Raw genomic sequence first — 17182 nt, forward strand, 5'->3', positions numbered from 1 at the left:
TGAAAGATAAGAACCATATGATAACCTCAACAGATGCAGGAAAAGCCTTTGACAAAATTCAGCACCCATTTATGATTAAAACTCTTCAGAAAAAATGGGCATAGAAGGAATCTACCTCAATATAGTAAAAGCCATATATGATAAACTTACAGCAAACATTATTCTCAGTGGTGAAAAACTAAAAGCATTCCCCCAAAGATCATGAAAAAGACAAGGGTGTCCACTTTCACCACTATTATTCATAACAGTTTTGGAAGTCCTAGCTATGGCAATCAGAGAAGAAAAAGAAATAAAAGGAATCCAGATCAGAAAGTAGATGTAAAGCTCTCACTGTAGATGATGTGATATTGTACATAGAAAACCCTAAAGATACTATCAGAAAATTACTAGAGCCAATCAGTGAATTTAGCAAAATCACATGATACAAAGTCAATACACAGAAATCATTTTCATTTCAATATCCTAACAATGAAAATCAGAAAGAGAAATTAATGAATCAATCCCATTCACCATTGCAACAAAAAGAATAAAATATCTAGGAATAAACTTACCTAAGGAGACAAAAGGACTGTACACAGAAAATTATAAGACACTGATGAAAGAAATCAAAGATGACATAAACAGATAGAGAGATATCCCATGTTCCTGGGTAGGAAAAATCAATATTGTGAAAATGACTATTCTACCAAATGCAATCTACAGATTCAATGTGATCCCTATCAAATTACCAATGACATTTTTCACAGAACTAGATCAAAAAATTTCACAATTCATATGGAAACACAAAAGACTCCAAATTGCCAAAGCAGTCTTGAGAAAGAAGAATTTAGCTGGAGGAATCAAGCTTCCTGACTTCAGATTATACTACAAAGCTACAGTCATCAAGACAGTATGGTACTGGCACAAAAACAGAAATATAGACCAATGGAACAAGATAGAAAACCCAGAAATAAACCCATGAACCTATGGGTACCTTATTCTTGACAAAGGAGACAAGAATATATAATGGGGCAAAGACAGCCTCTTCAATAAATGTTGCTGGGAAAACTAGACAGCTACATGTAGAAGAATGAAATTAGAACACTTCCTAACACCATACACAAAAATAAACTCAAAATGGATTAAAGACCTAAATGTAAGACCAGAAACTATAAAACTTTTAGGGGAAAACATAGGCAGGACACTTGATGACATAAATCAAAGCAAGTTCCTCTATGACCCACCTCCTAGAGTACTGGAAATAAAAACCAAAGTAAACAAGTGGGACCTGATTAAACTTCACAGCTTTTGCACAGCAAAGGAAACTATAAGCAAGGTGAAAAGAAAACCCTCAGAATGAGCAAAAATAATAGCAAATGAAACAACAGACAAAGGATTAATTTCCAAAATATATAAGCAGCTCATACAACTCAATACCAGAAAAACAAACAACCCAATCAAAAAGTGGGGAAAAGACCTAAACAGACATTTCTCCAAAGAAGACATACAGATGGCTAACAAACACATGAAAAGATGTTCAACATCGCTCATTATTAGAGAAATGCAAATCAAAACTACAATGAACTATCACCTCACATTGGTCAGAATCACCATCATCAAAAAGTCTACAAACAATAAATGCTGGAGAGGGTGTGGAGAAAACAGAATGCTCTTGCACCATTGGTGGGAATGTAAATTGATACAGCCACTATGGAAGACAGTATGGAGATTCCTCAAATAACCAGGAATAAAACCACCATATAATCCAGCAATCCCACTCCTAAGCATATACCCTGAGGAAAGAAAAACTGAAAAAGACATGTGTCCCATTGTTCACTGCAACACTATTTACAATAGCTAGAACATGGAGGCTACCAAGATGTTCATTGACAGATGAATGGTTAAAGAAGTTGTGGTATATATACATAATGGAATATTACTCAGGCATAAAAAGGAATGCATTTGAGTTAGTTCTGATGAGGTGGATGAACCTAAAGCCTATTGTACAGAGTGAAGTGAGTCAGAAAGAGAAAGATAAATATCGTATTCTAACACACATATACGGAGTCTAGAAAAATGGTACTGATGAATTTACTTACAGGGTAGCAATGGAGAAACAGACATAGAGAACAGATTTATGGACACAAGGGGAAGGGGGAGGGGAGAGGGTGAGATGTATGGAGAAAGCAACATGGAAACTGACATTACCGTATGTAAAATAGATAGCCAAATGGAATGGCTGCATGTCTCAAGAAATTCAAACAGGGGCTCTGTACCAACCTAGAGGGGTGGGATGGGGAGGGATATGGGAGGGAAATTGAAAAGGGAGGGGATATATGTATACCTATGGCTTGTTCATGTTGAGTTTTGACAGAAAACAACAAAATTCTTTAAAGCAATTATCCTTCAATTAAAAAATAAGTAAATTTTTTTAAAATTGAAGGAGTAATAAAGAACCCTATCAGGACAGTTTGAGAAGATAAAATATAAAGGGGGAAAAACAGGGGTGGGTGGGGGGGTGGAATATATAGACTGTAGTAGTGAGAGGAATGTCCAATTAATTTCTCTATTTTCATGGTCCAGTTGATTTGTCTACTCAGAAAGTCCTCCAATATATCTAAGAAGATCTGGGGATGGGTTTTGGGCAGTGTGGGGTCTGCTCAGACTCAGGTCTTGTCTTGGTCCAGTTTGTACTTGCTCTCAAAGTCTACGCTGCTGCTGCTGCTAAGTCGCTTCAGTCGTGTCCAACTCTGTGCAACCCCATAGACGGCAGCCCACCAGGCTCCACCGCCCCTGGGATTCTCCAGGCAAGAACACTGGAGTGGGTTGCCATTTCCTTCACCAATGCCTGAAAGTGAAACGTGAAAGTGAAGTCGTTCAGTCGTGTCCGACTCTTCGAGACCCCATGGACAGCAGCCCATCAGGCTCCTCCGTCTATAGCTGTCTGTCCCTAAAGGACAGTCTCAGGCTAAATGCTGGAATCCAAATCGCTGCAGCTGTAAATTCTGGGATGGTTTCCCTTTCTTTCCTTTGCTCATGCAGCCCCTGACGTTCTGCTTTGGTTTTAGGCCCTCCTTTGCTTTCAAGTCTCTATTCCATGTCTGTTCACTGCCCAGACACGAGCAGGTGAAAGTAGCTGCTTATTCAGGCTCAGCTGCTCAGTTGTGCTGGGGAGAGGAGTGTGCTGGTAGTGCTCACTGTGGCGGGGCTGCGCAGGGTGTCTCCCCCGTCTGAGGGGGGCATACGCTTCCCCAGGGAAGTTGGTCCCGAGGTGTGGGGCCCTTGGCAGAGCCAAGCCACTCAGGCTCCCCGCAAGACGTTGGGGACAACTCACAGTTGCTCACAGCGTGGTGGTTGTTGCGATCTCTGGGACTGAGGTCACAGAGGTCCCTTGCCTTCGGCCTCTGGCACTGCACCTGCCTGTTTGCCTCTGGGAAAACAGACCACAGCCGGCTTGCCCTTCTCTGGCATCTGCCTGGGCAGGGTCCCTCGTTCTGTGATGGCATAGAATCAAAGTGCAGCGTTGGAGCCTTCCTGTGGGAACGATCCTTTGTTTCTGTGGTGGATGCAGAGTTTCCCTGGTCTGCCTCTGCTGTGCTGTGCCAGCCCCCTAGAGCACCTCCCTGGCAGCTGGCCCGTGCCCTCTCCCTGAGGCCCGACCCCCGAAGCCTGGGTCTCCACACTTAGCCCCCCGTTACCGTGGGCAGAAGTGAGCGCTTGAGCCAGTTCCCAGGTGGGAAGCGACCCCTGTGGTGAATTTTCTCCCTTTTGCCTTTGGAGCACCTGTCTTGATGCACTGTCCTCCTCTCAGCGGTTCCAAAGCTCCCCCCGACCCTGCCTGTGGGGGGGCTTCCTAGTATGTGGAAACCTCCTCTCCTTCAGGACTTCCTTCCCCCGGGGCACAGGACCCCATCCCCAAATCCTGTGTCCCCCTTTTAGTCTCTATCTTGTGCCCTACCTCACCCCATGAGATTGGTTTGCCTTTTGGGAAGTCTGGAGTCCTCTGCCAGCGGTGAGAAGATATTCTGTGGGAGTTCTTCTATGTGCAGGTGATTTTTTGATCTATTTGTGGGGGAGAAGAAGGTTGCCCTGCCCTACTCCTCAACCATCTTGTAGGTCCTCCTTCTATTCTTTCTTCAAATATGATTTTAATCCTGTCTCACCTCCTTCAGAACATCTTTTGCAAATTTCTTAGGCCACCCGAAGTCCCACAGTTCTTTTTGTTTTCAGTCTTTTTTCTCTTTGTGTTTCACTTTGGGTAGTTTCAAATGTTTTGTCTTTAGCAGTCATCTCTTTTGCAATTTTCGTTTGCTAGATATCTTAAGCAGGGTATCTTTCAACTTAAATATTACAGTTTTCATTTCTAGAAGTCCCAGTAGGATCTTTTCCATATTTTCCATATCTCTGCCTAACACGTTCAATCTTTATTTGTGCTATATTCATGAACCTGGAATATGGTTATAATTATTGTTTTAATATGTTTCTCTACTAATTCTATCACCTGTGTCATTTCTAGGTCAGTTTTGATGGATTTTTCTACTCGTTATGGATGTATTCTCCTTCTCCTTTGAAGGCCTGGTGATTTTTTATTTGATGCTAGACACTGTGAATTTTATTTTACTGAGTGTTGGTTTTGTATTTCTATAAATGCTTCTGAGCTTTGTTCTAGGACTTGGCTAAGTTACTTGGAAACAGCTTGATCCTTTCAGATTTTGCTTTAAAGGTTTATTGGGTGGGAGCAGGTCAGCATTTAGTGTGGGGTTAGTTTTGCTATGCTGCTGATACAGCACCCTTCTGTGTCCTCTACCTGATGCCCCTGTGTGCCTCAGAGCTTGTTCCCACTAATGCTATCAGATGGCTCTTTTCTTGGCCTTGGGTAGTTTCTCACACACACGTGTTTCTCAGCACTAAGCTGAAGATTCGTGCAGATCCTGGCAGACCTCTGAGGTTCTCTCTTTGTAACGCTGTTTCATCTATGATACTCTGCTCTGTGAATCCTAGCTGCCCCAGCCTCCTAGGACTTCTGGCTCTGTTTCTTCAACTCATGAAGCCTGCTGCTTCTTCACAGCCCAACCCCCCCATGCCACAGCCTGGAGACTGCCCAGGCAGTAAGCCAGGACAATCTCATTTGTTTCGTATCTCCCAAGGATCATGGTCCTTCCTTGTTTGATGGCCATTGAAAATCATTATTTCATATATTTTGTCTGATTTCTTAGTTGCTTCAGGTGGGAAGATAAATCTGGTCCCTGATACTCCATATTCACCAAAGGCAGATGTCAGGATGACAAATTTAAAGGCAATGTTGGGACCATGATCATTTCATTACACGATATCCATTTCAATCCTCAAGGGCATTTAAGAATAATAATGGTTATAAAGATTGATTTGGCTTTGGATCACAAGACCTTGCTGGTTGGTGCTGAATGTCTCTGGAGTTTTACATAATGCTTAAATTTTCATGACCCTGAGGAATTCAATATAGAAAAGTGCTGATCCTGGAGATGTACACAGATAGATTAGTTCTGTGCTCCCCCCTCTACACACCCAAGATAGGAACCAGGGTTATCCAGAAAGGTAACAGGAACATATGTATCAGCTCAAACGATTGGGTGCTTACTTTGTGACAGACCCAGTTCTCAGCATCTTACATGTATTAACTCACCAGGAGTCTCAGATTTTAACAATGGTTTTCATTAATGCACCAAGAGTAATGGCCACTAAGAAGCAGGCTGCAGTCCCTCACTACCAGATTTATACTGTCCTGGGAGGAAGCCACAGGAAAGGTCTGTATAAACCCCTGCAAAACATCTGACAGAGTCTAACATGTATGTTGGGGAACTAGAGGGATAAATGCGGACTCGGGCTTAGAGAGCCAATTCATTATATGAGGAGGCCTGTAAGGGTTTCTTCCTCACTTGTGAGCCTGTCTACAATTTCATCAGTGGTTGGGTTAACATAAGAACTTAAATTTACTGTTAGGGTCATGAATGGACCTCAGAACAACTTATACTTGTTGAACACCTGCTATGTTCCAGGCATTTGGAAAATAATAGTGTGGAAAAGTAAGATTCTTGTCCTGGAAGGATTTAAAAGCTAGAAGAGGGAGATTATCAAAACAATAGAAAACAATAGTCATGGGGATATCCCTGGTGGTCCAGTGGTTAAGAATCTGCCCTGCAATGCAGGGGACACAGGTTCAATCCCTTGTTGAGGAATGAAGATCCCACACACCACAGAGCAACTCTGCCTGTGCACCAGACTTACGGAACCTGCACACCACAACTACAGAACATTCCACCACACGGCAGAGCTAAGACGGAGGCAGCTAGATAAATAAATCTTTAAAAACAAGAGTCATGTAAACAAGGAAATTGTATAGCATATTAAAAGATAAGTTTATGAAAGCAGGGCTTTCCCTCAGGGGATCAGGAGATCTGGGTACTGCAGAGGTGACAGGGAGAACTCAGTTCAGTTCAGTTCAGTCGCTCAGTCGTGTCCGACTGTGACCCCATGAATCACAGCACGCCAGGCCTCCCTGTCCATCACCAACTCCCGGAGTTCACTCAGACTCACGTCCATCGAGTCCGTGATGCCATCCAGCCATCTCATCCTCGGTCATCCCCTTCTCCTGCCCCCAATCCCTCCAGGCATCAGAGTCTTTTCCAATGAGTCAGTTCTTCACATAAGGTGCCCAAAGGACAGGGAGAATTACCAGATGGCAATTTTATATAGGGTGGTAGGCTTCCCTGAGAAGGTTACATCTGAGCAAACAAACAAACTCAAAATGAGGGGCTCAGGTACGTGGACAACTGGGAGACGAGCGTCCAGGTAGAGGAAACAGCAGGAAGCACAGTGCACCCGTGCCAGGAGCAGGCCTTTGGGGTTTGAGGGAGAGCAGGAAGGCAAGCAGAACTAGAACAGAGTAGGTGAAAGGCAGATAACAAGGGGACTAGGATCAGGAGGAAGGGGAGGGGCTCACCCCAGCAGAGTCAGTTTTGCAGGAAGAAAGGAACAGTTCAACATGTGTGCCTGTCACACTGAACATCAACTGAAACAGACCTGCAAGTGCACAGACGAGCAAAACGCTGCTCAAGTGAGCCTGAGAATCCCACAGGGTGGCGCCCCAGCCGGGGGCAGCATTCCCCAAGGCCTGGGTCCCAGCAGGCAACTGTCTGTCTCCTCCGCCAGCACATCTCTGGCATTAGCGTGACCTCTCCTCCAGCATGAGAAGTTACTGCTTCCTAACTGGCAGAGTCACGCCAAAGGAGGCACCACCAGCCTTGTAAGCAGGACGGTCAGCACCAGCTGAGGCTGATGCCCAGCCGGCTGAGCTTGTGGACGCACCTCCACGCCCCTGAGGAGTCACTCCTGCTGAGACAGGCTAGGGCCTGGCACCTGGGAGCCTCTGCTGCAGTGCCTGCACTCGGACAAACGTCTTCTCGAGCAACAAAATACAAAAAGTATAAGGGACTAAAAATAACCACATATATGTGCAGCTGGAGCATATTGGTCAGCAAGACAGAGAACTGTTAAAGAAAAACCCAAAACAAAACCCAACTGCCACTTCTGAAGAGCCAGGAGCAAACACAGGGTGACGAGAACAAAATCAGGGCCCTGCACATCCCCCTGCACCCAGCACCACCTAAGGGTGGGCAAATCACCTGAACCAGCCCTCCAGCCCAACCCCTGGACACACTGCTCGCTCCAGATGAGGAACCCATCAGGAAGCGAGCAAGCATGGGAACCTGTTACGTGCTCCCCCCAGTGAAGCCTTGCCTGAATTTCTTGTCTGGCCTCTGATCAATTTCTATTGATTAAAGAGGCCAAAAACTCTGGTCAGTAACACTGCTGGGATCTGGGGAGAAAAATGCCAACTTTGTTTAGGTATTGGTGAAATTCTCAGAAAAAAAGGCAAGCAGGGAAGCATATTTCATGGTTCTTAGTCACCTGCAGGAATAAATGCTCAGGTGCGATGTAACTTACAAAGCAAAAAGATCTCCCTTTATGTAGTCATATTTTGAGCTTCAAGAGAGAAGCTAAGCTGATCATGACTTGCTGACCTCTCACTGCCCTCTTCAAGCAAAAAGATGCCAACGAAGAAAATAAAATACCAAGTCACCTTCCTCTCCTTTGGAATCTGTCTTTGAATAAACGGGGCCTGCCTTTTCTCTTGCAGTAATAGTCACATCTAGCCCATCCCTTTCTGGCTGAATGACCTTGGTCCATTACCCAGCCTCTCTCAGCCTCTGTTTTCTTATCTGTTAAGTGGGGTTCAGAGCTCCTGCCCTCGTGGGGTACAGTCAGGGTGTTATGCAACAATGCAAGAAAGAGTCTAGCCTAGGGGATCATGAGCTTCTAGGAGTTGTACACCCTTCCTCCCATCACTACTGACCCAACTGGTATGCAACAGTCTGGCTGCTAGAAGCCAGTATCCTGGGGCAGCCTGTGTCCATCTCCCACCTGTCAATCCTGCCCACCTGTGGGGCCAGTTCAGCCTGGTCTGCGGGGCAGGGAATACTCCACAGTGGGCAGAGTGGCCACGGCATGCCCACTGACTCAGCTGGGTGCTTCCCTCTTCTCCCCCTTGGGTACCCAGCCACTCCTACCCTTCTTGAATGCTCGGAGTCCTCCTCTAGGATACCATGCACACAGCTCTCCTACTGCCGTCACACTGAAACCTGCCCTCTCCCGGAGTTCTGTGCCATCACGAACTTTAAGGGATTGAAGGTTGGGGCCGGCAAACAGGATGCCTCTTGGCCAGCATATGGTACCTGAACAGTCAGGCCTTAACATCAAGGCAGATGGTGAGTGCCAGACACAGTGGCAGACCACTGGGGTTGATCAGATCCTGGGCCTGGCCCCATCTTCCCAGGGAGGTGTCCTTCAACCCAGCCGGGGCTGGATGTGACGTGGGAGGCAGCTTCCTGTTACCAGAGCCTGGAAGGGACCCTTGCTGACAACTCTACAAGGGAACGGGAGAGAAAGATTCTAGACAACCCTGCGGATAAACGCCCTTTGAGGAAATAGCCGGCAGGAGGCGCTGGCCCAGTCATGAGGCATGACCCTCTGTAGCACCCTGAACAATGGCAGGCAGTGTCCCCACTGTGGGTTCCACCCAGACTTTCTGAACCAATTCACACACAGCCAGGAAACGCTCAAGAGGCAGCAGCAGCCCGCCTCCCGGGGTCCAGGCTGACCTGCTGTGCTGGCCGGGATCCCGCCAAGGGCTCATTCTGAAGGCGCAGTCCCGGGCTGTCTTGGAGTTGCTCCCATCCTGAGTTCTTGCTCTGGGCACTTGCCCAGCCCTGCAGGCTGCCTCCCTCGGACTAGATACTGGCCTGAGCTCCAGGCCCACTGCCGCTGCGTGGCTCCTGAGTCCCACTCATCTCAAGCTGGTCCTCCGGCCCCACGACGACTCTGGCTCTGCCCCTCTTCCTGAGCCAGCTGCCAACTTCTGGCTGGACCGCAGGCTGCTCTGGCCTCCCCCCAGGGACCCCAGCACAGAGACTGCCTGCCCCAGGGCCCGGAGCATCCTTCTTGGCGCATTCCTACCCACAGAAGGGGCCATGCTATCTGAAGCATGGTCAGAAAGTGTGGGCTCTAGGGGTGAACAGACTTGAGTCAAATCCTTCCTCTACTTACTTCCTGGCCAAGCCATTCTGAATGATCAGTTCTCCCCTGAGGCTTGGTGTTACCATCTATACCCTGGGGAGAGTAACCTGCGGAGTCTGTGGTAATCGTAAACTGGGATCAGGCATGTTGGAAGCTTTAGGGCAAAACACGTGGGCACTGCTCAAAAAATGGTAACATTTTAATGGGGCTATTAACACTATTATCATATAATCAAGTTATCATTTACTAAATATTCTCCGTATGACACCCTCCAACATCCAGTAGTTTTTAGCTCTCTTCTGTATCTGTGAGGATTTGGTATCAGGCAATATTGGCATCACTTCCAAGAGGAACAGACTGATTAACTTTCTTCCTAGTGTCTTAATATTACCAAGAAAGACCTCTATATTAAAAAACAAAACAAAATATTAGGCTCTTAGTGTCAGCTGTAACTCTGAACCACCCCCTTGCAAAGCTGCCTGTGTGAGAGAGTATGTGTGTGCATGTGTGACTCATACTGGGTGCTCTGTGCGCACATGTATGCCTATACATGTATACGCATATGTGTGTGTGTGTGGAGTGTAAATACCTGTATCCACCAACAGAAGCCAGATGCTCCTTCCTGAGCCAGCCCTCCCCTCCCGAGGCAGCTTACCTCCATGTTTCTGCAGAAGGTGGCATTGGTGCCAAAGAGGATCTGGCACTGCTCGTTGGCACTGTAATGCATGCCTGGCAGCTTGTGGGGTAGGCGCACCGCGTGCCGGCTCCTGGGGTCTGTGACCAGCAAACAGGTGCTGACTTTCGACCTGAAACAGCCAAGAAGATAGTCGGTTTGCAAATGTACCTCTCAGGTTTTTGTTCTACTCTGCCAGTAACTAAGCAGCAGTGCTCTCCAAGTTATTTATGGGGAGATGACCACGCACCAGACATGGGGACTAGACCTTTTGCTCTTTTCCAGATAGCTGAATGCAGATCTTTACCCTGGAGGCCACGAGAGCTGGGCAACAAGAAGTGGCCCGGGCATATCATTCACATAGCAATGTAGTTTTCTTGGGGAGTCTGAGTGCTTTCTTGGATGAAAATGCTTTGAAATAGATTGCTATGGTATGTTCTCAGAATGAATCAAGAAAAAGTTGGAGTTAGGGTTATTTTGCTTTTAAATAAATAAGCAAACAATCAAGCAAGCAAGCTTATTTCCAATTCTGCAGACTTTCTTAGAGGCGGGATCTGTCAGGTTCTGGACACTGGCTATTCCAGGTGTCCTGCCTGGCCATGAAAGCTGGCTGGCGGCACACCGTGCAAAAGACTTAAGGATTTCAACCAGGATAGAAATGTTCAGAGATGTTGAGGACAGCTCTGAAAAACAACCGGGGGGTGGTATGGCTGTGGCTCCTTTAGGAGTTAAATACTTGAATGCTTTTATTTTTCAGTTCCTAAAACAAGGCAGATGGTAGGAAAAAGAAAACCCAGCCTCTTGCCAAGATTCTTGAAGAAAAGAGTTGCATGCACGCAATACACACAGGCTGACTAAATTAAAACTAACAAGGCCATTTCTAAGCCCTTAGTTTCCCAGCTACAGGAAACATCATAAAAGAAGACCCAGGATGAGGACAGAAGCCAGAGTGATCCCTTTGATCCTCCTTCCTGAGTTCACTGAGCACTCCACTGTGTTACAGGACTATAAAAGCTCTGTGTATAGCAGAGACTCGCTGACCCCTTCTGTCTCTGTGGGGGGTTCAGATGATGCAGTTAAGTGGTGAGGCGATTGGGGTCTGCCTGTCAAGCCTATGAGTTCAGCCCTGAGGTTCTGACACTAAGGGATACACACAGTACTTGAGTACAGACTCTATTTGACAAAGGTCTGACATCAGATAGCTAATTCTTCCACTGAAATCTGTAACGGAGTAAGGCAGACACATTCTGGAAAGAAAGTGGCTATGAGATAAACCCGTCCTAGCCCCACACGTGACGAAGGTAAGCAAGCCCTCCTCCTAGCAAATGGACTTCCATCGAGGGAAGCAGCCTGAGCTTTGGGGAAGCACCCAGTTCTACAGCAGCCAGGGGTGCCACTAGGGTGGTGCCCACTCATGGTCAAAATAATGAAGAGAAGTGAAATGAAACCTTGCCAAGATATGTTCACTGCGTTGACATTTCCGTTGATAAAACTTGTGATCACCAGCAGGGCGGCCAACGGCACACCAGATGCACACCTGGAAAGAAGTCTCTCCAGCTGAACTGTGAGAGATTCACTTCTGCTCCTATTGGCTGATACCTCGACTATTGTGCTTTAGGAAGTACTGTAGCACTTTCTACCGTACTGATGATACTGAACGATTTGAAGACTTACTTGAGGAAGTTCTCGAGGTCATCTCGACTGCAGGAGGACCAGGAGAGGTCGCTGGGGCTCCGGCCTTTCACCCACTCTCCCGACATGATGTGGGACCTGCCGGCGCAGGAGGAGTGGTCATCGTCGTGGTTCATCCCCAAGCTGCCCGAGGGAGAGGGGGAGAGGGCGCTCGTTACAGGCTTCTCATCTCCTGGCCCGGACGCCAGCACCCTGTGCCCACCTAGATCACAGCTCAGTCACACACAGGAGCACAGGAGAGGCCTGCTTCCCTGCCATTCTCAGAGCTTAAAGAGAAAGAGTGAGGGTGTTGACTTGCTTACTCAGTGAGCGGAAACTGATCGACCATGCAACCAACAGCATTCACCTAACAAATGAATAATAAATGAGTGAACCAATTTTATTAAATGCAACCTTACAGTTCTTCTGATGGTTAGATTTGCTTTTCCACACTAACATATCCCAGTGTAATGCTTCAGTATCTCACTGCCTGCAGAGAAGTCACTAAGCTAAGGGCTGGTGCCAGCCAAGACTCTGACTTATGAAAACTCATGACCACTCACGGCTTCTGATTCACATCACTCTACCTGGATCCACCAAGATCATACCTATCTCCTTCCCCACCCAGTTGTACCTGGAAGACAACAGGATGCTGATGTAGATGAGGGAGGCTAACTGTAAGCGGAACAATGATCTCAGTTCATAAACGGGCTGCCAGTGAGGGGAAGTCAAGATACAGAACACCCGCGATCAGATGGCCCACTGTCTGCTGACCTGTGACCTCCAGGGCAGAGATTCACCGTGCATAAGGGTTGCCCACTCTTTGTCAACACACACATGCGCATTCCTTCAAACATATTTAAGAGAGGATTCTCAAGTGCCAGAAATGGCCTAGAAAGAGAAGATACAGTGGGGCACAATAAGCCATCAGATCAGCCTGGGAGATGAGATGGACCGAGAGACGACTGTGCCAAGAGGTTCTAAACGCGCCTCTGAGGCCTTATTTCTCCCAGCTCTCCTCACGCGCCTCCGACCATCTTTCCCCAGTTCCTCTGTGTTCTCACTCTGCACACTCCAGGACCACTCGGTGCTCCTGGACAGAGAGGCTACCTTGGCCACCCCACATGAAACTGGGGACCTGACCCCGCTCCCATCCCTGGAACAACAGGGCCTGGCACCTGAGCTTCTGCTCCCTCCAGTCACCCAGCAGGCCTGTTCCTATAGCTGAGGGTGTGCATACCAAAGGTGAACTGAATTTATACTCAAGCCTATTTATAATAGTAATACTTGTTATTTCAATCAATACATGTGGTTACATGTTATGCTAACAAGCGTAATATGAGCATAAAAGTAAAGTTTTCATGAAAAGCAATTTAGCTAGAAGCTAAACTAGGCTGCTGCCAAGCTGGGTGTGGGCAAGACAATGGTAGAAGTTGAGGAAAAAATCATAAAAATCTGCCCTTAGACTGTTTCACAAGGGTCTTTCAAGGTCTGCTGAATTTAAAATAAAGAATAAAAAGACACTGAACTCAAGCTCATCACACTATAATTGTGGTTTCTGTGAGGAAGGTGATGGGAAGCCCAGTCAGCTTCCCTCAGAGAAAAGGCTTTCACCCCCACCACAAAATTGGTGACAAAATGAATGTTTTCATTACTTAAGTCAAAACAAAAGGGCCAAATGTTTAAGAACCTAAGTATAATTTCTTTCCTCTCTTGACCCAGTTTTTCGGTTAATGGCTCAGCTGACCAACCACTACCCTGCTATCCTGTCAGACAGGAAGGTTTCTGCGGCGTCGCCTACATGTTGGCGCCCCCTTCCCCTCAGTCCAGGCCTCTCCTGCCAAACCTCTCCTTGAAAAATGCCCGCTCCTGGGATTTCCCATGGGCTCTTCCACCCCACTCAGTGCCCTGAGCGCAGCTTTCCATCCCAGCCTATCCACCCATGACTGACACAGAGCAAGTACTCTATAAATATTTATCAGATGGATTAACTATTTGATGCAGGAGAAAAGATGCAAAAATTGGAGGATCCACATCCACAGTAGCTGTGCTGGTCGAGGGCGGCGACCTGCTCAACAGAACAATGAAAACCATCTCTGGGTAGATGCAATCTTGTTTTCCTGCCTAGATGCCAGGAATCCATCCAATTAGGGTTAAGTAGAGAGCCTAGAAATTATCAGATACATCTGACCAATAAGAGTAATTAATGGTATTACTCAGGTTTTTACTTTTTTTTCCTGCTCATTATCTGTGGCTCAGCCTGCAATGCAGGAGACCCGGGTTCAATCCCTGGGTTGGGAAGATCCCCTGGAGAAGGGAAAGACTACCCACTCCAGTATTCTGGCCTGGAGAATTCCATGGACTGTATAGTCCATGGGGTCACAAAGAGTTGGATATGACTGAACGACTTTCACTTCACTTTTCATACCTTTATCTATACACACACACACACACACATACACACACACACACACATATCCATCTCTTTGTTTCAGGAAAGATAGGAACTGACTGCAAAAGATTAAGTCACCTTTAATTTGATTTAGCGTTTGATATGATATCTATAAATAAAATGAGTGATAGCACTTTCAAATGGGTAGATCTGAGAATGTTGATGGCTTCCAGGGAACTCTGGTGTAGAGGTTATATAAATACAAGGTCTCCTGAAAAAAGTGGCTCCAAACTCCATCATTAAGGACAAACTGTGAGCACAGAATGTGGTGCAGGTCAAACTGTATCATTGCCCCCTGGGAGATTCCAATCCCAGGGAGATTCAACCTGGGATCCTAACCTCCCTCCCACATCCCAAGCTGGGACGTCCTGAGCGGCCCCCAGACGCTCCTTGCTGTTTGGGAAACCACAGTCGGAGGACAGCCAAGCCCTGGCAGAATGGCTTTGCCACGTATGGAGGAATGTTTCACTTGTGACTTACTTCCAGCTTTTTTCCCCGTGGTCAAGCTGCTTGTAAAATCAAAGAGGTTCTTTCGCCCATATGCCAGACTCTGCTGGCCAGAGAGCCTGGTCTCTCTGGAGACAAAGCTCTGCCCACCAAAGTGCTCAGAAAAGCTGACTGTGCCCTTGACACCCGTATGCCCACAGGGCATTGTGTGAGTGGTTCATGCTGCCAGCCCCCAGAGAGGGACTTCCCTAAGGAATGTTCTGGTCAGCAGGATCAGCAAGGAGTGCCATTCTCGGGTTTCTGGAGCTTGTCTTGAATACAGATGGTGCTGGGTCTGGTTTAAAATGGTCAAATGAAACTTCTGTTTAAAATGTTCAAGAGCCTCACAAATTGAGGAACTCGCATTTAGGTAGGAGTTTTGATATTTGAGGTCTACATAAACTACAGCTTAGGCTATTTTTAGTTTAAGTTAAAGATCACTTGACTGAAGAAATTTCATGTTATTTTAGGTTGATGTCTGTGGTAACATTATATTTAACAGAACATGTAGCATTAAGCACAAAGTTAAAGCAACTTTAACCCTAAGTGACTGAGATTAAGGACATAGATGGGTCTCATGTCACATGTGGCACACATTTGTCAAACACAATGACTTCATGGCCTTGAGTAGACTTTATCTTAAGGCAAAAGAACATGGTACTTCCAAATCTGCTTCAGGAAATCCAGTATATACCATGTGGGAATTCTGAAAGGCAATGCACCCGCCGTGCTAGTTTCACTGAAGTCCTGGAAGGCGCAGGAGATCCTAGGTGTTCTGGGGTGGTACCCATGCCATTGTGGAAACTTCTGTTTCACCTGGTTCAGAGCCTGTCCCTTGGATGCTTGGGTGTTTTGATGTTAGGTTTGTGACCTGAGCTGCCTCCCTTTATAGTACTCTTGGCTGGGTTTATGAAATAAGTGCTCAGGTGGAATGAAAGACCCCAAAAAAGGCTCCCATGAGGGCAGTCTCTCCAGGGAAGGGGTTGAGGCTGGCTTGAGTCCTGCTTCAACTGTCCCCAGGGAACACTGCCTGCCAGTCCCTTTTCAATAAATGTTTACTGACTTTGAAATAATAGGAAAGGCCCACAGCAGTTTCCAGGAGATCATTACTGTTGATTACTAAAATAATAATAAACACCTCCAACATCACTGTAGAAGGGAAATTCTTTACGACCACTACCTATTTGCCAAGAACCAGACTACCCTCAACCTATAGCTACTCAGAAACTTTACTTTCAAGGATTAAAAGTCACCAGGGGTACCAGGCTGCACTCATTTATACAGGTTGAACAATAGGGTTGATTGTCATGATTATCAATAACCCCATTTATAGGGAACACAGCATCCATATTCTCTCACCTCAGAGAAGTTGTTTTTATTTTTATATAGGAAACTGAGCTCATCAACTTGCAGGGACTCAGGAACACTTCAACTACCAGAGTAGACCTATGGGCTCCACCCTAGGTCCCCAGAATACAAATAATCCCAAAACACAATGGAGTTCTGACTCACTAATGGATAAAGAATAACCAAAATAGTGTTGGCATTAAGTGCATTTTGCCAAAATGGATAACAGCATAGTAGGTGAAAATGGATAAGGAACATCAGAGTATATAGTACATATCCCTCTTAGCTAAGCAGAGTACTGAAATCAAAAAAGTACTCATGTTCTTGGGTTTACATGGATGGGACTTTGATGTCAGGTCAAAATTTGATCAGAGTTTTGATGTAGAGTCATATCTGGCTTTCCCTCAAAGTAGTCTTGCCTCGGATGTGAGTGTATAAACATATACATATACCTAAACACACAAGACACATTTCAAATGGGCTTTAAACTTTTATTTCAAGTAACTGGGATGAAAGACAGGAAAAGAGAAAGAAAAAGAAAACAAAGCACAGGCGATTCTATCCCCTCCTTGGGTTAATGAGTGTGCGTACGAGTGCATGCACGCACGTGACCGTGCACCCTCAGGAGGACAGAAGAAAGCCGGCCATCTGCCCTTCTCTCAGGGTTTGGGGGCCCCTCTCTGTGAGCACAGCATCACTCTGAGGGTGACTCTGATGCTTCATGAAACAAATTTTTCACCCAACAAGGGCACAAAGTGTGGAGTCTTGATGCATGAAGTTCAAATTTTGTTTGATGCTCAGAGAAACAGCTGTCACTTCCAACAGGGCTGGGGAGACTGGGGTGATAAACTTAAGACAGGCTGTGTCCAGCATCTGACGTGGTCCTTCCAAAGTGATTTTCAAAGAGAATTCTGATGAACTACTTTCACCTTTCATCCTTATTTCAGAACCTAACTCTGCAC

The 17182-nt window shown here is 46.3% G+C and overlaps 1 protein-coding gene across 1 annotated transcript in view; it reads right to left on the bottom strand.

Moving 5' to 3' along the window:
* The window catches only part of ADAMTS17 (ADAM metallopeptidase with thrombospondin type 1 motif 17), a 395327-nt gene that overhangs the window by 174596 nt on the left and 203549 nt on the right, over positions 1-17182 (bottom strand). The window contains exons 9-10 of the mRNA XM_040257013.1: positions 11939-12079; positions 10247-10397 (exon numbers count right to left, since the gene is read on the bottom strand). Of these exons, the coding sequence (XP_040112947.1) occupies positions 10247-10397; positions 11939-12079 (292 nt within the window). The remainder of the gene's footprint in view (positions 1-10246; positions 10398-11938; positions 12080-17182) is intronic.

This window comes from Oryx dammah, unplaced genomic scaffold, assembly GCF_014754425.2.
Source record: "Oryx dammah isolate SB20612 unplaced genomic scaffold, SCBI_Odam_1.1 HiC_scaffold_16, whole genome shotgun sequence".
Lineage (NCBI taxonomy): Eukaryota > Metazoa > Chordata > Mammalia > Artiodactyla > Bovidae > Oryx > Oryx dammah.